This window comes from Sminthopsis crassicaudata, chromosome 2 (genome assembly GCF_048593235.1).
Source record: "Sminthopsis crassicaudata isolate SCR6 chromosome 2, ASM4859323v1, whole genome shotgun sequence".
Lineage (NCBI taxonomy): Eukaryota > Metazoa > Chordata > Mammalia > Dasyuromorphia > Dasyuridae > Sminthopsis > Sminthopsis crassicaudata.
Genome location: NC_133618.1, coordinates 196,772,914 through 196,794,169, shown reverse-complemented (window position 1 = coordinate 196,794,169; position 21,256 = coordinate 196,772,914). Strand labels below are relative to the sequence as shown.

At 34.5% G+C, this 21,256-nt stretch overlaps 1 protein-coding gene across 5 annotated transcripts in view; it reads right to left on the bottom strand.

Annotated features, from left to right (window-relative positions):
- DCDC2C (doublecortin domain containing 2C) overlaps positions 1-21,256 on the bottom strand; it is a 173,926-nt gene that overhangs the window by 139,168 nt on the left and 13,502 nt on the right. For 4 of the 5 annotated variants that reach the window (XM_074288067.1, XM_074288068.1, XM_074288069.1 and 1 more), the window contains exon 3: positions 1,790-1,866. In XM_074288067.1, the coding sequence (XP_074144168.1) occupies positions 1,790-1,866 (77 nt within the window). Of the gene's footprint in view, positions 1-1,789; positions 1,867-11,201; positions 11,280-21,256 lie in introns of all 5 variants that reach the window. The other variant, XM_074288066.1, reaches the window with a different exon arrangement.

Below are 21,256 nucleotides of genomic sequence, written 5' to 3'. Positions count from 1 at the left end.
AATTTGTTCTGAGAACCAAGAGATTAGCCTTACTCCCAGAAAAAAAAAAAAAAAAAAAAAAAAAAAAAAAAAAAAAACACTACCACAAACGAAGGTGAACATTTTGAGGATTATAGCAAAGGAATTCCACAAACTGTAAGTTACTCCTTTGCCACATGCACTCTTCAAATCTGAAAACCTTGGATTCTATGTACTTATGGGAAAAGTTGTCACAGACATATTCAGATGTTTGTATCAATTGCTCTTAGGCCTCAGTTATTATTCTATCCTAAAAAATCTGTATAGCTAATTAATATCAACTAATGATCATGGTAAGTAACACACTGCTGGGAGTTTGGGAGTTATATTTCTAGAAAAAAAAATAATCTTGAATTCCTTAGGGTTACCCCTAGAACCTTAAAGGAGATATAGCAGTCATGCTATAAAGACCTGATTCACTAGAAGGAGTAAGACAAGCTTAAAAGTAGATGCTACATAAAATAACAGATATACAATTTAAATTAAGGCTGCTACCACCATTCCTTCTACCATATATTAATTTCCTTAAAGAGGCAATATTGTCAAAAAAAGACATCATTCACACTAAGACATTGCTTGATACTGAAATAAATAAATTGATTATAATATATTAATTACTAACTTATTAGTTAATGCATGATATAATAATTACACATAATTAAGTATACGTTAATGAATATACATTTTAAACCCTATTATGCCACAGTTCTCTTTTATTGTCCTGACTCAGTCTCATTAACCTGACCCAGTCCTGACTCAGTTTCTCTGCTTCAGTTTATAATAATCACAGCTCAAAGCTCATTCCTACAAAGTCTCCCCTCCCTCTTTATCAGAATATTTGATAAGGATGAAAGATCTTATGTTTTAGAATATCAGAATGCATCTCCCTATCCCAAGCTACCAGAATATCAGATATCATCTTATCAAGGTGCCTCTCCCCATTTCCAGGGTTACTCCCTCCATTAGGTCATCCCATCCCCTATGCCTCCCCTTACCCTGTCAGAATGGGATTGTCAGAGTCCCTTTCTTGCTCTCAGTACCCTGACTCTACCCCTGCCTCAATCTACTCCTCTCCCCCACCCCCAGTCTGAGTTTATAGGTCATTGAGAACTCACATTGTTTGCTGGATTCTTGGAGACAATAGTCTCATTCAGCCCTGGGACCAAACCATGGATCCATTTGGTCCCAGTAAATCTGAACCATTTAATAAATTATTAAATACTCCCTTATCTCTATCTTGCCTCAGTTTCTCCGGCATTATAAACCTTCTTTTGCACATCAATATATGCAGCAAATAGATGTGAATTTCAAAGGAACCAACAAAGCCACCAAATATTTATTAAATATCTACTGGAAACACAGTTCTATTTGCTGTTACCCTCCTCTTTTCTTCTCTACACAAATACTATTAAACAAACATTATCTATAATGAGCTAGGCACTGGTTTATGTTGTATTAGAAGGATATACTATTATAATGGTATTATAGAACAAAGCTGCTTCAACTGTGGTTCATGACTCCATGTGGGATCTCATAACTGAATGTAGGGATTGCAAAATTATGATTTATTATCAGCAAATGTTTGATTTGTATACTTATTTTACATATCCATATACCCAGGGACACATAGAAATTTCTGAGATAAAAATGAGATCATGAGTGAAAAAAGTTTAAGAAGGCTTGTCTATTGAGGAAAATGAGGAAAACATATGTCAGGTTTTACCGAATGAGAACTACAACTTCTCACAATCACAAAGAATGATATACTTACTTTATATGACGTGGCTTTGGATTGAATGTTTGCCACCTAGAAGGCACAATCAAGTCGCTGTGCACAACTGGTCTGATCTGAAAGGGTAGGAAATCACATAATCAAGGAATATTACAAATATTGCTCATTTTTCTCAAAAGTTCATGACATCTACAAAAATGCAGTATCTAAATAGTAATTCCACAAGAAAAAGAGAAAAATTTTATATGGCTGAGGAAATTGTAGTATCATAAATTTAAAGCAGAAAGGTATCTTTAAGAACTGTTCCAATCTGCTCATTTTTCAGACAAGGAAACTGAAACCCAGATATCAGAGCTTTTCAAAATTCATATTGAAGTCAGGATTCTATTCTCAGTCATCAAACTTCAATCCAACCTCCTAGTGATGAGGTTTTGAATTACTAGGTAGGGTTGGCCGAGAGTTTCTGAAATACTAATAAAATTACTTCCTAAAACAAGCAGGGAAGGGCACTGATGGAGATCAGTTTAACTTTATAATCCCATTCTCTGTAATGAAAGATGGTAAATCCATCTTTCTATGCCCAGTCAGAAATCCAAGCTATTATCAAAATCCTGAGGTTAAAATTTCCCCTAAAAAACTGTCTATGGCTCATGCCATTTTTGCTGAATTCCTTTTAAGATTAAAGCCCATTAAAGCCCATCACAGCATATTGCCTCATAGTATCTTTCTCTTCACTTTTCCCCCAGGTCATATTGTATCTTTTCTCATGGTATTTTTCTCCTTATAACTAATTATTTTAGAGTGCTAAATTCCTCTACAGATTTAGCCTTCCAGCTAAGGGCATATTCCAACCTCATGGGTATTCTCTTGGTTAATTATGAGTTCCACTAGGGAATTTGTCTTTTCCATTGCTAATTGTTCTCTCAATTCTATTTCATTTTTACCATACCTGGTATCTAATGCACCTCTTCATTTTGTCTGTAACCTCTCCTCCTAAATTAAACCATATCTTTTGCCAAAGAGAATGGCCATTATGAATTCTTCATATGCCCATACCTCAACATTTAGTGCCTAAACATCAATCTCATTATTTGGTACTAAACCCCAAACACATCATTTGGAATAAGAATTAAGCTACTGAGTTAAAATGCTGCCTTTCCTGAAATTTAACATTTAATGCTATTGAGGACATGTATTCATTTTTATTTCCTGGGTTTCCAGAGATCTATAACAATTCCAAAGAGTTTAACCTGATTATCCACATAGAACAGGATTAGTAGATGAAGAATAGATGTCATCCAGATCACAACCTGTATATGGATAAAGCTTGCCTATTTGTGGGTATACTTGGAAGAGGCAATAAAAATAGAAAGCTGAGCCCAAAATGAAGTTATGAATATTAGAGTAATGCAGGATAGGGAATGTTGATCAGCATTGTTGAACAGAACTTCCTAATGCTTGAAATAGCAGATCTGTTTGAATAATGAACATGATATAACGGATAGAGTGCTTGCCTGGGGTTCTGCAAAACTTTGGTCCCTATCTTAGCTCTCACTTATACTAATTATATGACCTTGATCAATTCATTTAGCTTCTGACTGTCTTAAGCAGCTCTCTAAGACTATAAATCTTAGATGTGTTGATAATCTGTGGAGAGTTCTTCCCCATTAAGGATTTTTTCCACTGATAAAATCAGAGGTACCCTCTGCCCCAACAGCAACAAAATGTTATTTTGTTGTTATGTAGGATATCAACCATAGAGGGGAAAATTCTCATTTCTCTCTAGGAGTACATGAGTAAGGACAGAAATGTTTCTAATAAGAGACACCAAAGAACACAAGAAGCTAAAGAGAAAATGACCCCAAGGCAATCATAAAAGAATAAGGAAGCTGTCACCTAGAAGAGAATCTACAGCTAAGGACATCCTCCTACATAAGCATCTCTCTATTCTAATACTGATGATAAAAAAAAAAAAAGTCAACTGAAGTTATATTTCTGAGGCTCAGTTTTCTCTTTAGTGATATTCACTAAATTGTCTCCATAGGCTAAGGCTCCAAGAACACTAACAAGGTAACTAACTGATACATTATCAGCAGAGAAGGCTAATCCCCAATGATTGATGAAGCACCCTCTCCCCCATAAGTTCCCTGATACACTTTCACACAACTGTAGATTTGTGCTTGAGGATTCATTCAGCAAGTTCTTTGTTGCCGTTATAGTCTCAGCCAGCACACCTTACTTATACTCTCCATCACCATTCTGTGTCAAGAAGCAACAGAATACAACTACCTACCTATCCCAGAGGAGAGCACATAAAGGAAAATGGACTTAAGTTCTGCTTGGGTAGAGAAAGATAGGAGGGAAGAAAGCAGCATGCTGGAACAGCCACTGAGGCAAAGAACTAGCTAATTAAAAAAAAAAAAAAAAAATAGAAAAGAATATGTGGCGCCCGAACAGGGATAAGAACCAGCAGCTTTTCATGAATAGGATCCATCCAGAGTTCCTTCATTAACCCACTGGAAGGAAAGGGAGAAGAGACCAAGAAAGAGTCGAGATAATTAAATGGGCCAACACATCAAAAGGCCGAGCCAGGAGACTGATGAGAGACATAGATGCTTGTTCCAACTATAGTCCTCTTCTCCGTTTGAAAGTTTGCCTCCATGACATTTCACGAGATTCAAGACTGCTATAGCACTGTTTGTACTCCCTAGCATGCGCAAACTTACTGACTATGGTGATCATGCTTAAAATGAAAAACAGGGAATTGTTCTCTGACCTCCCCACTGAGAGACTATTGCATTATCTGACCTCTCTCCTCTTCCCTCTGTCTCCAATTTATTTCATTCCCAGACCACAAGCAACACCTGTGTCAGTAAAGGCTGCCTTCCCGCCCCCCCCCCACTCCACCCCACCACATCCCCAACTCCCTCAAGTGTCACAATCCACAGTTACAGTAGAAACTCGAGTAAGGCAAATACATACCAAGGAAAGTATCCTACCTATAAATAAATATAAATAATCTTACCAATAAGAATGAGAAAGATCCTTGTGAGATTTAAAAAAAAAAAAAACAGCAACAAAATAACAATAGAGGAAGAATTGATGTTATTTATGCTAATGATGATAAATAGAACTTACTATGTATCAGACACTGTGCTAAGTGCTTTAGAATGATTATCTCATTCGATATTCCAAAAAACCTGAGAAATAAGTGTTATTATTTTATAGATGAGGAAACTCAGACAAACAGTTTAAGTGACATGCCCAGGGTCACATAGCTAGTAAGTGTTTGAGGCCAAATTTAAACTCAGGTCTTCTTGATTACTGGCCCAGCATTCTATCTGTTGTACCACATAACTGCCCCTTTAAGAGATTCCAGTAAAAATATATGTTAAGAGATAAAGATAAAAAACAAACAAATAGAAATGATGATAGCAAAACAGACCTGAAATACCATTAACTTACCCCACCACTTAAGCACATACCCTCAAACACACTTTTACTGGTGAACAATTATTTTAGTGGGAATAAAACTGAAGAATGGAAGCATAAAAAGGTTAAAAAAAAAAAAAAAAAAAAAAAGGAGGTAGAAGACAATGCATGTTATCACCTAAACCCTTATCAATTTAGTGATAATGAGCAAAGAAAATATTACTCCTGTAGTTTAAAAAAAAAAAAAAAAAAAAACCAACTCAGAAGAATAAGTGAGGCGGTAAAGAGAGAGGTTTTAAAAAAGAAAAAAGTAAGTGAAATATCAATTCAGTACAGAAAGGGAATCCCACTGACGAGCACTGCCTGATAGGAATGGAGAGTCTAATAATAAAATATAGGTGTGGTAGAGTAGATATAATTTTCAGGTAGTTGGCGCTCAAACAAACCCCTATTTCAGAGAGTATTATGCCTCTATGGATACCATCCACCTTAGGAGACTCACACATCCCAAGGATAATTAGCATCCAGAAATATGAGAGTGCATCCACCCAAAATAGATATTTCATGACCAAAAAAAAGAAAGAAAAAAAGAAAATGGTCATGGGAAAAAAGAGGGGATAAAAAATGAAAGAAATCTTAGACACAGGAAAATTTCTCTAATAGGATAATACTTCTCATCTACAAGTATTGATACTTGCAAGAGTAAGGCACAATAGGAAAAAAAGGCAGAAAGTAGAAAAATCTCTAAAGCAATAACATAAAAATTGTTTAGAGGGAACCCAAAATATGTACTTTGTCATCTTTAATTTCATGAAGAAATACTAAAGAAAAAACAAATGACCCCAAGGCAATCATAAAAGAATAAGGACCATAAAAAGATCAAAAATTCAGAACAAAAAGGGAAGAGAACAAGATCATTTTCAGAAAAAGGTGGAGAAAATGAAAAAAAAAAAAAAAGAAGTTGAAGGGAAAGAGAAAAAGCGGACTTTAATTAATAGTTTGAGAGAAAAAAAAGTGGAGAGATCATATGACTAGATAAAATGGGAAAAGAAGAAGAGGCAAATATGTTAAAACTGCAGAACTAAAAAAGGGGTGACAAATGGAAAGGGATTTGGGATTAAGATACAGAAGCCTTGAGTTCAGTCAGGTTCAGGGTGAAAGAGTCATAAAAATTTTTTTTTTGCTTGGCTTAAAATTAAGTAAACAAAAATAATTGAAAAAAACAATAATCTTTAAAGAAAAAGAGGAATGAAAATAAATTCCAAATTGAGGAAAAGAGAATAGCAATATTAGAGTGGAAAAAAAAGAAAAATATAAATTTGACTCTTAATTTAAAAGGATTAAATAATCAATGAGACCCAAAAAAGTGAGAGAATAAGGAAATAAAACCCCACAATCTCTTGCTTACAAGAAACAAACCTACAAAATAAAATATATTTAGAATAAAAATGAGTGCAGAACAAAATTTACCATGCATCATGTGAGTCCAAAAAAGTAGGAGTTGAAATCAGGTATGTTGAGGGGGACTGATGAATTGAATATTCATTTTTTAAAATTCAAAAGCCAACCAAAATTCACATATCCAAAATAAACACTAAAGGAAATTGCAAATTTGAGGAGAAATAAACTGGAAGCTAAAAGACTGTAGAACTATAAACAAAACTAAAAACTGGTTCTCTGAAAAGACTAACAAAATTGATAACTAACTTTTTAGCCAATATAACACAAAATTGATAACTCTTTAGCCAATATGACTTAAAAGAGGGCCAAAAAAAAAAAAAATCAAATCAACAAAAATAATGAATGAACTAGGCAAAAAATAAAAATAAAAAAGAATTATCAGAATCTGTCATGCATAATTGTATACACAAAACTGAGAACCCAAAAGAAATAAAAGAATATCCAACAAATGTAAAATACTCAAACTAATAGAAGGCCAAATACAGATCTTATTAATTAACTATTAGAAAAGAAACTAGAACTGTAAGGAACTACCAAAGAAAAATTCTCTTGATGCATCAATACACAGAATTCTATTTAAAGAACAATTCGTACTAATACTACACAAATTATTCCCATAAATTAAGAACGAAAACATCCTACTAGATTCCATTTATTAGACAAAGATAGTGCAAATATATAAACTACATAAAGATAAAGCAAAGAAGGAAAACTAATATAATAATATCATTAGTAAATATCAATTCAAAAAATTAAATAAAATTCTATCAGACTTTAGTAAATCATCCAAAAAAAAAAAAAAATCATTCATTATGACTAAGTTGGATTTATGCCAGAGATACAAGGATAGTTCAACATTAAGGAAACAATCAACAATCATTTTAAAGACAGAAACATCCAAAACTACATGATTATCTCAATATACACAGAAATGGTCTTTTAAAAAAGCACAAAACTCATTAAACCATTTTTTTTTAAAGTGCAAATTGGATAGAGCACAGAAGGACCTGAGTTCAAGTGTGGCCTCAGACACTTAACACTTCCTAGCTGTGTGACCCTGGGCAAGTCACTTAACCTTAATTGCCTCAGCAAACAAAAAAAGAAAGGAAGGAATTACAACACAGGAAAAATTTTTATATCAAAATCCTCAGATAAGGGTTTTATACCACATTGTATGTTCATATATCTACAAATGCATATAGATAGATAGATAGATAGATAGAGTGTGTGTGGTGAACATATATGTATCATATGTACATATTATCATATGTATATATTATATGTACATGTATCATATTATTATATACAAAAATTCATTCCCCAAGTAGTCACAGTATATGAATAGTTCTCAAAGAAATAACTGTAAACTATTAATAATCAGATGAAAGAATGTACCAAGTCATTAATAATAAGATAAATGTAAATCAAAGGCAACCCGGAGCTTTTATCTCATTAGTCAGCAAATTATTAATGAGAAAAGATAGTGGAGCTGTGGATTAATAAGCACACTACTGCATTGTTGGAAGACCTGGGAATCACTATGGTTATTTTGGAAGATAACTTAAAATTATACAAATTAAGTCACTAAAATGTTATTTGATCTAGAACTTCCTAGATATATATATCCTAAGGAAATCATTAATAAGAAGTCTCTATATGCACACTAAAATACTTGTAATCGCCCTTTTTGTGATAGCAAAGACCTGGAAGTAGATATCTTTTCAAAAGAGAATGACTAATTATAATACATGAATAGATGCAGAATGAATAAAGCAGGGCAAGAAAACAATATATACAAAAACCACCAACAAGTGTTAATGAAAAGAACAGCAAAACAAATAAAACAATTGAGTGTGAATATTACAGAATAACCAAGAATAAGAAGGGTTCCAAGTAAAATATGAGTTTATCTCCCTTTACTTGTTTGCAGAGGTGGGAAGTTCTTATATGTGGAACATTGCGTATATTGTTGTACCTTTACAAAGTGCTGATCAGTTTTGCTGTTTTTTTCCCCTTCTTCCTTTGCTTTCTTTTTCCCCGCCCAAAAAAATTATTTGTTATAGAATATAAAAAGAAATTTAAGTGATATACAAAAGCAAAAGATATGAATCAAAATACATTTTTTTAAAAGTGGGGACTAAAAATCTCTCTTACAAGTCATCTTCTGTGTCTATATCCAGTAATAATCTACCATATTGCTTAACTGTCTTTTGAAGATAGATTCTCTTAAATGTTTAACAACCAGCTCTCCAAGGAAAAATGTATATACAACATTCTTTTAAGTTTGATCTACATTATAAACATTTTCTCCCTCTCCAGTAATTCTAGACAAACAACAAAACAAGTCCTGATTTATAGTGTTGTCAATTTCTGAGAGACAAAGTGTTCATATTGAAAATTTAACAATCATTTTTTACAAGCCAGTTCAAGCTAGGTCTAGCATACTTAAGGGATCTAAGAAAGAATTATAGGATCTTAGATTTAGAAACAAAAGGGATTTTGCAATCCATATTACTTAACCCCTTATTTTGTAGATGACAAGCTGAAGCCAAGATATGTTACATGACTTGTCCATGATGACACAGGTAGTAAAAGGAAAAGAACTGATGTTTGAACCCAGGTCCTCTAATTCCAAAACCAGCTCACTTTTTCTGTATTACCCTATAGACCATGGCACTCTTGATCATGTCACTAAAGCGCAAGAAAATTCAGTGAGTCTCCACTGCCACTGAGATAAAATACATTCCTCGGGTGGACATCTAAATTTTTTTTACAATCTGATTCTAACTCATCTTCTGAAATTATTTTCTTAACTTCTCTGCTGCTCTCCAAAGAAAATACCCCATCCTCTCACTATAGTGTTTTATTACCGTCCGTCACCTACCCAGGGAACTCTCTTCTTCCTTCTCTATCTTTTGGAATGCCAGCTGATTCAAGGCTCGAATCAGGTCTTATTTCACAAAGCAGCAAAAACTAGGAACTCCCTCCCAAGAAATTATTGGTATTGTATGCATGTGTATATACATAATATGTGTATACATATATGTGCAAACATGCATACATATATGTATAATTTATTTATAAATAAGTGTGTATGTATACAGTTTGTTTAAATAGATTTTGTTTTCCCCTAGTAGAATTTAAGCTCCTTCAGGGTAAGGATTTTTTCTTTGACTTTAACCTAATCCACCAGCCTCATCTTGCCTGGCAGAATTACCACATCTGACCAAAAATATATATTCTATAATGAAAATCTTTTGTTGAATTTATATCTCTTTTAATATAGTTGTATTTGTGTTTAAATAATCAAATAAAAATTAATTAAATAACTTAAATTTTCCAAAAGTATAAATGATGATTCTCTTTTCAGAGGTCTTTGCTTATAAGGAAAGCAAGACTAAGCAACATATAAGATTCCTTTCAATGTTGATATTTGAAGACATTAGAATTTTTTCTGAGAGAAAATTCTGAAAGAAGAAAGCAGAAAGTGCTATAAGGGGAAAGGGCCCAAAGGTAGGGGTAGAACACCTCTAAAAGGCAAGACTAGATCTTTGAAGTATTCTGAGACTACACAATTTTGCTTCGAGAATCCTCTGGTGTTTCAGGAGCCATTAGTCTCCTAGGTGAAAAACTATGAATGAAAAATAAAAAGCCATCCCATTACCAGGAAAATATTTATCTGTGCATGTGGGGGGGGGGTGTATGATTTGAAGAGGATATCTAATAAATTATATAATAGCAGCATCCTTAGATAAGGATCACACATAGGATTTAGAGATCTTCTAATCCAAATACTTTTATTTCACAGATGAGGAAACTGAAGCTCAAAGAGGAAAAATTACTTAGGATCATAACAAGCATTAGGATTTGGAAAGGACCTCATATGCCATCTAATCCAAACTTCTTATTTTATAAATGAAGAGACTGAAATCCAAGAGGGAATGTGACTAACCCAAGATAACACAGGGAATAATTAGAGTTTCTATTTTTAACCAAGGCTTTCTAAATCCAAATCTCATATTTTTTCTACACTAATTATGACTCAATCTGGAATTTCAAACAGTGGCATTAGCTTCAAACAGAGATATTAGTATATTAAAAATGTGCTCATGCAATAAAAATCAGTCCCATTAAAATTTTCACAGCCTTAGCCTAAAAGACAGAAATTCAATGCCTATATTATATTTATGATCTGATTAAGGTACCAAAACATTAAGAAGCAGTTTTCTGCCTGATTGCACAAGAATATGGAAACAATAAACTAATTGCTCTTTTGATGTGCTAATGAGTCATTAACCTCAAAATTATCTATGTAATTAATACCTCCAGTAATTAGACAAGAGATTCTTCCATTGTTGTTGTTTTCCCTCCTATTTCTTTACAGCAAGCTATTGGGAAATATCAAGGCAATGCACTTTGCCAGCCATTTCCTGATGGGGATAACGGTTTCATTTCACACCTGTCAAAGCAAAAGACTCATATCATTGGTCTTCCATGAGACTGAGTGATTCAATAGGACTTAGGCCACTTGCGCTAATAACCAGGGGTGATTACTAACCTGGGCTGAATCTGTAATAGTGGTACTTTCCCAGACACAGACGGTGCTCTCAAGTTGCCATTTATTCTCATCTCTCCCCTTAAAAGCCAAAGATTAGGTACCCTTAGTGAATACAGCAAAATCCACATTTTTCCCAAACTACATCACATCCCTGGGAAAAATTGTTAACAAATAATGACCAACTTATTCCTCTATTACTGACTTCTGCCAACCTACCAGGACCAAAAAGCTCAGTTTCAGACTCTACTACAAACCTTGCGCTTAATTTCTCTAAGCCTCAGTTTTCTCATTTAGAAAATAATGGAGGTGGAAAGAAATTGTAATTAAATAATATTTAATGTCCCTTTCAATTGTAAATACTATGATGCTATGAATTACCTTTGATTCATTCCACTCCCTTAATGACCTCCCCTCCCCCAACTCTTCCATGGCAATAGTAAAAAGTCCTCCCATAAATGTCTCTAAGTATTAGTACCCTCCCTCCTCTCAATCCTACTACCCCTACTCTAATTGATACTCTCAGTCTATACCCACATAAACTATAATAATAATAATAATAATAATAATAATAATAATAATAATAATAACTACCAGATATAGGCACTTTAAATCTTCAGAGCACTTTTCATATATTCTCACTTTATCCTCACAAAAACCATGTGAGGTGAGTACCATTATTATGGTAGAAGAGCTTATGTGAGACAAAAACACACACATTAAAGACAAAAATGTGCCTAGATTTAAAGAACATAATTTTATATTACATTTTGACTGTAGGTCTACAAGCCTTCATAAAATAAAATAAAAAACAACCTTGAAATTGATCAGACATAGCTATGTAGGGATTTTTGGAAAAGTCATCAGATTTAGGAGAGTGGTAGATTGATTTACAGGAAGTAATTAATCCAAGAGGTAAAAGAAAATTTAAATCAGAATGATACCTCTAATAAAAATCCTGTTCTAAATGAGCAGAAATTCAACCAAAAAAAAAAAAGGAAGGGAGGAAGGAAAGGAAAGAGGGCAGGAAGGAGGGAGGGCAGGAGGGAGGGAGGGAAGGAAGGAAGCCATGCCCAAAGAGGCTTAAAACTACATCCATAGGTACAGCACAGAATACACCCAGAACTATGTTGGGCAAGTCCAGCAGAAAGCAGGTCCACCAGAAGAGCAGCTCAGAAGTACAAAAAATATGAGTTGCCCCTCTATACAAGAGTTCTAACCATTCATGTTCTCTAACCATGAATCAGTTAAGTAGCACAGCAATGTGCCATATGTGGGGTTCAGGAACAACTGAGTTCAAATCCACCTCAGACACTGAGCAGTGTGATGCTGCAAGGTTACAGAGTTACTGATATCCTTGCATATTCCCAATGACCTCGATCTCAGAGTCTCTGCCTGGCACTATTTCACCAGTTCCTTCTCGATAGTTTGACACCACAGCTTTTTCTATCTTCAGTTTCTAACTCAATTATATTTTTAGTGGTTTTGTGCTCCAAATAAAATGCTAAACATCCAAAGGCTGAAATGCAGAAGACATAGACTATCTTCTTTCTCTACAGGATGCATTAAAATATCTATCTCCAACTGACCATAATTTATAAGAAACCGAACCATTCTCCAATTGATAAATGGTCAAAGGATATGAACAGACAATTCTCAGAGGGAGAAATTGAAACTATATCCACTCACATGAAAGAGTGTTCCAAATCACTACTGATCAGAGAAATGCAAATTAAGACCACTCTGAGATACCACTACACACCTGTCAGATTGGCTAAGATGACAGGAACAAATAATGATAAATGTTGGAGGGGATGTGGGGAAATTGGGACACTAATACATTGCTGGTGGAGTTGCGAAAGAATCCAGCCATTCTGGAGAGCAATCTGGAATTATGCCCAAAAAGTTATCAAACTGTGCATACCCTTTGACCCAGCAGCGCTACTACTGGGATTATATCCCAAAGAAATACTAAAGAGTGGAAAGGGACCTGTATGTGCCAAAATGTTTGTGGCAGCTCTTTTTGTTGTAGCCAGAAACTGGAAGATGAATGGATGTCCATCAGTTGGAGAATGGTTGGGTAAATTGTGGTATATGAAGGTTATGGAATATTATTGCTCTGTAAGAAATGACCAGCAGGAGGAATACAGAGAGGCCTGGAGAGACTTAAATCAACTGATGCTGAGTGAAATGAGCAGAACCAGAAGATCACTGTACACTTCAACAACAATACTGTATGAGGATGTATTCTGATGGAAGTGGAAATCTTCAACATAAAGAAGATCCAACTCACTTCCAGTTGATCAATGATGAACAGAGGTAGCTACACCCAGAGAAGAAACACTGGGAAGTGAATGTAAATTGTTAGCACTAATATCTGTCTGCCCAGGTTGCATGTACCTTCTGATTCTAATGTTTATTGTGCAACAAGAAAATGGTATTCACACACATGTATTGTACCTAGACTATATTGTAACACATGTAAAATGTATGGGATTGCCTGTCATCGGGGGGAGGGAGGGGGGGGTAATTTGGAAAAATGAATACAAAAATAAAAAATAAAAAAAAAATATCTATAAAAAAAAAAAAAATCTATCTCCAGAAGATCTAAGTACCTGAAACTCTCACACTCAGGAACTCTTGAATATGGAGCTTCTCATGAGGTAACTTACAAAGTTGGTACTGCCATGGAAATTTCCTTTCTCTACTAGAAGTCTAGATTCCAGAATCATGATGACTAGGAAGTTATCATTTCATTGCCTCTACACAGAAAACTTGGATTCAGGAATATTTTTGCATTCCTTTCTCATGCTGCATATAAATACAAATGCTTTAAAGTAGATGGAAAGGCAATAACTTAACACATAAATTTAGTATTGTTGATATCCTACTTTGTTTCTATTTCCTCTACAAAGAAAAATGATCTTCAAACTGAAAGGGATAGAAGATATTTCTGAGTATATTTACTCAAAAAGGAAAAATAGAACAAATAAGAAAATTAATGTTCAAGCAATCAGACTCAGATTAATTGCCTCCCAGATATATATGTTTTGGATATTACCATAAAATGATGAATATGAAGACGTCAGAGAAGTATGCAGTCTTATATGAACATACGAGCAACTATAAACTAAAGTAAGCAGAAAATAAACAATCAGTACACCTAACAAAAAGAACAAAAATTTAAAAACAAAAAATTGAATGTTGTTTAATATAATGACTGTACTTGTTCCCCAAAGGAGAGATGAGAAAATGCACATTGCTCCCATCATTAGAATGGTGAAGAACTATGAGAGGGAAACAGTTGATATGTCAGACTCCAATGATGTATTAGAAAGTTTTCCTGAAATACTTTTTTTCCTCTCTTTATTGCTACTGCTGCTGCTGTTCTTAAAAGGAGAAACTCAAACAAAATCATAGAAAAGAAGGAGATATAAAAAAGCATTAGTAAAAAAAATTTGTTAAAAAATGAATTCATGCAGAATGGGTACCGTGATGTAAGACTGAAAATGGACAAAGTATTCTAATCCTTAAAATAAGGGTGAACCAGAATTGGTTCACGAATAACAAATCATACCAGGCTAACATCCTTTTCTTTTATGCCAGAATTACTAAACTAGTACAAAGAGGTGCATTGACAAATATGCCTAGATTTCAGGAAAGCATTTGGCAAATTATCTTTTGCTATCCTGATGGGCTAAAAAAAAAGTAGTTAGGTGACTTTGGAACTGCCTGAATAACAAGTCTCAAAGAGTGGTGATTAGTGAATCAGTGAATCATTGTTACTGTGGAGGGACATCTTCATAGTGGAAGGTACAAGAATCCTCACTGTCCTTGATCCTACTTAGCTTCCTAGCATATCAGGCCTGCTCATGCCTTGAGGCTGAAAAGAAGAAGTAACACATTAGATGACAGAATTAGAATCCAAAAAGGTCTTCATAGCCTAGAATAATGAGATGAATCTATTAAAATGACATTTAATAGGAATAAATTTAAAGCCTATATTTAAGGAAGACATGATTTTTGTCTTCATATATTTAAAGGTTTGTCATCTGCATAAGGAATTAAGACTTGTTCTGCCTTGACTCAAAGGACAAAACTAGGAATCACTTATGGAAGTTATTAAAAAGTAAATTTTAGCTCATCTGAAGGACTGGAAATACAGAGATCACATTCTGAATGGAATACATGGACAGTAACTTTACAAGGTAGTTCCAAAGTCCTAAGCAAAGCAAAGTTGATATCATGGGTACTTCAGGCCAGGATGTATAATATAGACTAAGGGGGAAACTAGTATAGATTTAAGAAACTTAAAAATTGTCTAGGCACTGACCAAATTATTTATGAGTATTCCAATTTCTGGTAAGCTCCGTTCTATTGAAGGTAAGATAAAAAAAAAAATCTTGGAATCAGAAGAACTGGGTTCAATAATTACTTTCTTCATTCATTACCTAAGTGACTATTGCCAAGTCATTGGAGCCCAAACCTAAAACTGTGATTGGTAAACTAGGTTCCAGGTCATGGAAGGAGACATGAACAAAGATTTTTCTATGATTACAACCCTTCCCAAATGTTACTGGATTTTTATTCAACAAATATAACACTGCTGAATTTTCAAATTGCAAGGAATCCTACTTTATAGATACCTGAGACTCAGAGAAACCAACTTGTCATTTGGTAGCAAAACTGCATAGAACCCAAGTCTTCCAATTTTATGATGTTATATTCCTTGAAGAACATGTAAACCAATTCATTTTAAATCAAATCATTTTCTCTCTGACTTGAATTATAAATCTGAAGATGCTTTTAGTCTTTATATAATTTTTTAAATGACAGTGGCGCTTTTGATTTAAGATTTTCTGTCCCTCCAGACATCTTTCTTTGTTTAAAAAAAAAAAAATCAATGAAAAACAATACAAATAAATAAAGCTTTGAAAATCCAAGGTAAAAGGAACCTTGGCCTATAATCTGTCAGAGCTGAAAGGAGCCTTGCAGAACTGGAAGGAAAAAAAAAAAACTTCAAGAATGGAACTGGAAGAACCCTTAGAACATAGAATGTTGATGCTGGAAGGAACCTTAGAGAAAACAGACTGTTAGAGCAAGAAGGGGACTTAATTTTACCCTGGAGTTCTACAAGTGAAGAAATAAATTCCTTTCATAAATTTTTTTCAATCAAAAGTATTTTATTTTTTCCAATTACATGTAAAAATAGTTTTCAACAATTATTTCTGCAAATTTCCCACTTCCCAAAAAAGTAATATAGATTATACAATCATGTTAAACATATTTCAATCTTATTTTTACTTCTTTGCAATGTCCATCCATTGCTCCTAATTCTTCCCCCTATTGCTAAATAAAATAAGTCTTATTGTTTTAGATTTAGATTTAGAATTTAGATTAAATTTACAAAAGGGATTCCCCTTTCCTTTTTTAAAATTGTGTTGCTGGAGAAACTGAGGAAAGACAGAGATTGGTTTTTAATATTTTACTTGTGGAGAATTTAGACTAGCCAAGGCCAGCCAGCTGCATGGGACTGGTCTCAAAGCATTCAGCAGCGAATGATTAATTCAGGAGATTTTTATAGGTAGGGGAAACAAAGGCAGACAAGGGAGTGGGGGGGGCTGTCCAGGAAAGGATCATAACTTAGTTCCTGACAGGATAAAAATAAGGGGGGAGAGGACACTGGGTGAGTGGACAAGATAAGAAAATGAAGGACAAGAGACAGAGGAGGGGGGCAATACTCAAACAGAGGGGGAAATTATCCCAGCAAGGATTTGAGATAAGGCACCTGGAGATTTCTGATATGATGGAATGGAATGTAAAGTGGCCAGAGCTTCGAGGTTTTAATTTTCTTGTTCCTAATGGCCATGAAGGGGGAGGTAGCCATAAAAATTTTATTCAGGGCATAGTTAATAATTCAGGGAAACTGAGGCATTACAAAACAGCATTTTATTCTTCCAAATACATGCAAAGATAGCTTTTAACATATACCTTTGCAAAACCTTGGTGAAGAAATAAATTTCTCAAAAAAATAAATAAATAAAATTGCCCAAATTTCACCTTTTTAATTCATGGACAAAAGCTAGAACAAGAACCTAGGTTTTCTGACCTCCAGATTAATGTTCTTCCACTATATTATAAGCCACACATTTCTTGGTAATACAATATCTCAAGGTGTCCTTCAGTTAATCATCTATTTTAAAAAGAAGTTATATTTACAATTAATGTGATCACACTTGTGATCTATCTTGTATTAAGCGCCTATATTATCAAAATGACATATAATATTATTGGTGATATCAAGTATTAAAAAGACTGTCCATAATAGAAAAAACAAGAGGCAGCTACATGACACTTGAATAGAGTGCTAGTCCTGGAATCAGGAAGACAGAAGTTTGAGCCCTATCTCACTTACTAGGTATCAAAAGAATATCACTTAGGTAGCCCATTGCAAATATTATCCCTACATTATCAGTAATGGAACTGAGATTCAGAGAGTTTAAATAATTTGTCTAAGATCATACTCAGGTCCTCTGGTTCCATAACCAACTTTTTTACAAATGAGAAAACTGAGATTAAAAAAAGAATTTGTGCAAGGTCGAGTTAGCAAGTGTCTGTGGCCAAATTTGAACTCAGGGAGAAGTCTTCCTCCTATCCATTGTGCCACCTAATGATCTCGAGATAGAGCTGAGATTTGATTTTCTGGCCTCCATTTCCTCATCAGGAAGGTGGTGGTGTTGCCTGGACTATGTAACCTCTAAGATCCCTTCTACTTCAAAAATAGATGATGCTACAGACAGGCAGTATGATGAAGTAATGGAGAGAGAGAGGTTATCTTGCAGTCAGGATGACCTGGTTCACTTCCTGCTTCTCACACTTAATCCTGGGCAAATACTTGGGCAAATTTCTATTCCTATAAACTGCAGAACAATTTCTGATCTGCATAGATAAAGGGAGTTTCCTAACCAGGAGTCCTGAATGTAACAAAATAACAGGAAAGAAACAAACAAAACAAAAACAAAATCAAAAAACAAGAAAGTGTGCTTCTTTATTTTTTCCCCACTGCTTTGCATCTCCCAGAAAACAGCACAGAATTTTGACCTGAAACTTGAGTTACAATTCTATCCATGCTACTAATCTACTTTATGACCTTAGAGAAGTAACTTTTCGTCTCTAGGTCCCAAGTCTGAGATTTTGTTATTATACCTGCTTGATCTCCAGAAGGCATCTTTAAAAAATGTTATTATATGTTGTTGTCATTGTTCAGTCATATCCACTTATTTGAGATTCCATCTGGAATTTTCTTGGCAAAGATACTTGAGTAGTAGACCATTTCCTTCTCTAACTCATAAAGAATCTGACAAAGACGGTTTTAAATAACTTGTGTAGGGTCATATACTACTAAGTGTCTGAGGACAGACTGAAATTCATAAAGTCGTCCTGATTCCAAGTTTAGTGCTCTATCCACTGTTCGTGTAGCTGCCCTATGGAAGGAAGGCAAGGGAAAAAAGGGAGGGAGAAGGGAAAGGGGAAAGAAGAAAAATATAGAGGGCTACAGACAGTGGGGGAACTCAGGGTGAGGTATGAAACCCTTCAGCCCAGGGGGAACCTGCGGACAATATCTGGTTCTGCTCTCATCTCTCATTGGGGGCATTCTCAGCCTTCCTCAGTCAGGGGGTGTGACATCCTGTATTCTACTTGAAGCAGAAATATTTGCAGCATACATGCATCTACATAATAATAGCAAGATGCTTATGTGGTCCTATATGCTCAGCATCTTATAGTTAGTACATGACTAGTATAGTTAACATAAGTGCAGTGTGCTACGATAATGTAATTATACTACGGTATTTAAGGCTGAAAGAACTTGAGAGAACTCCATGCTTGATCATCCACATGGGTTCCTGCCTCTTCACTCCTCTTCTAAGATTAAGGACTCGGGATGGTACTGAGATCCTCCAGAGAGCTAGTCCAGATGATACAGGGGAAAAAATGGAATAAAAGGAATTTCACCAAAGACAAACTTTCCCCCCCCTAACAATTTTGCCCAGGTTGATTACTGGAAACTAGAGCTATGACACTCTTACAGGGGCACAACCAAGAAGTTAGCTATTATATGATTATGACAGAATATTATTGTTCTGTAGGAAAAATATGAAGATAATGCTCTCAGGAAAACTTGGAAAGAACTCCATAAACTCAAGTAGATTTAAATATATTGTGTACAAAGTAATAGCAATGTTGTAGGATGGTCAGCCATGCAACTCTGCTATTCTCAGAAATACAAGGACTCAAGATTGTTCTGAAGGACTTAGGATGGAAGATGCTTTCCATACATAGAGAAAGAAGTGTAACTGAATATAGAATGAAGCATACTTTTTTTTTCTCTTGAGGGTTTTATTTTGGGGGGGGGGGAGATCTATGTTTTCTTTCACAATATGACATGGATATGTTTTGCATAACTTCACATGTGCTTTCTGAAAGGAAAATGGAGTGAGGAAGAAAGTAAAAAATCTGGAATTCAAAGTTTTAAAAACAAATTTTTTAAATTGTTTTACATGTAACTGGGGGGAATTAAAACATTAAATATATATATATATATATATATATATATATATTTTTAATGGGTATTGTCAGGTATTCAACTGTAGCTGACCTTCTGACACAGAATCCTCACTCTGATCGAATTGCTTTGTATTCCTTATATCTCAGAGTTCAGGTAACCTGGCACACTAGAGTATCCCCTAAGGCATATACACTTCACACAAGGACAAAACACTCAGGAGACACAGAGAAAAATACCGCTAGGATTCATGAATCCTTTATTGTGCTGCCTTTGAATATTGACTTATTAGAAGTAACCTGAACAGTTAGGGTTTCTATCTTTTGGCATATGATGAGAGGGTGGTTGTTGCCCTCCCTCTTCAGGCTTATTGACCATAATACTGGCAACTCAACTACCTTCCTTATGCCATGCTAACACTTGCCCCTCCTCTTCTCCCTTCACATGAATTCAAACTTTCTTTAAACTTTTCTGACATAATTTTTAATTTGTTTTAAAGATAATTTCATTGTGCAACAAGAAAATGGTATTTACACACATATATTGTATCTAGGTTATATTGTAACACATGTAAAATGTATGGGATTACCTGCCTTGGGGGGGAGGGAGTGGAGGGAGGGAGGGGATAATTTGGAAAAATGAATTAAAAAAAAGATAATTTCATCTATCAAATGATAATAAAAGAGGAAGAGTTCTGGACCTATTTCAAAAACTGAAAAAAAAAAAATTTTCTGACAACAGGCTTGGAAGAGGAACAAAACAAGAACTGAAATGATTACCTAATCTTACAAGCATTCCAGTAATTTTATCAATGATCCCTACTCCCATTACTAGTGTAAAGGGAAGGAAATATGAGATGAAATGAACAGAAAGGGCTTTTGAATCAGGTTTGTATCCATTCAGAAGTGAGGAGGCAGAATCAAAGTGAGACAGAGAGAGAGAGAGAGATGGAGAGAGAAAGAGAGAATAAAGTTAACTTTTCAGATGGTGACTCTTGTCTCCTTCATAGTAGAATAACATAGCTAATGTTTGCAATTATTCCTTCCACATTGCAGGGGTTCGGGGTGTGATGCCCCCATGAAATAGAACATAGAAAACTATGTAAAAATGTTTAGCCTTTCCCTCATACTACAGAAGTCTGATTTTTTTTTCTTCTTCTTTTATAGGATGTTGACAATACTTTATTATAAAATTTGAGTTAATTATTTGGTCACAGGCTACATGTTGGTCATTGTTAAGTTAAAATATTATATGAAAAAAGAACATTTTGTGTTGTCTGCTTACTTTTGCATGTCATTTACAACTTCCACAAAACTACCAAAAAATTCCCATTTAGTTTCTTATGCCAATTCACAACATATCAAAACTATAAGGAAATAACTGTATATTGTACTTAAAGATTTGCAAGGTGCTTCTCTCCAATAACCCAAAGAGGTAGGTGATATAAAGCAATAGGTTAAAGTCACAAAAGCAATGGCTTTTGGGTAAGAACAAA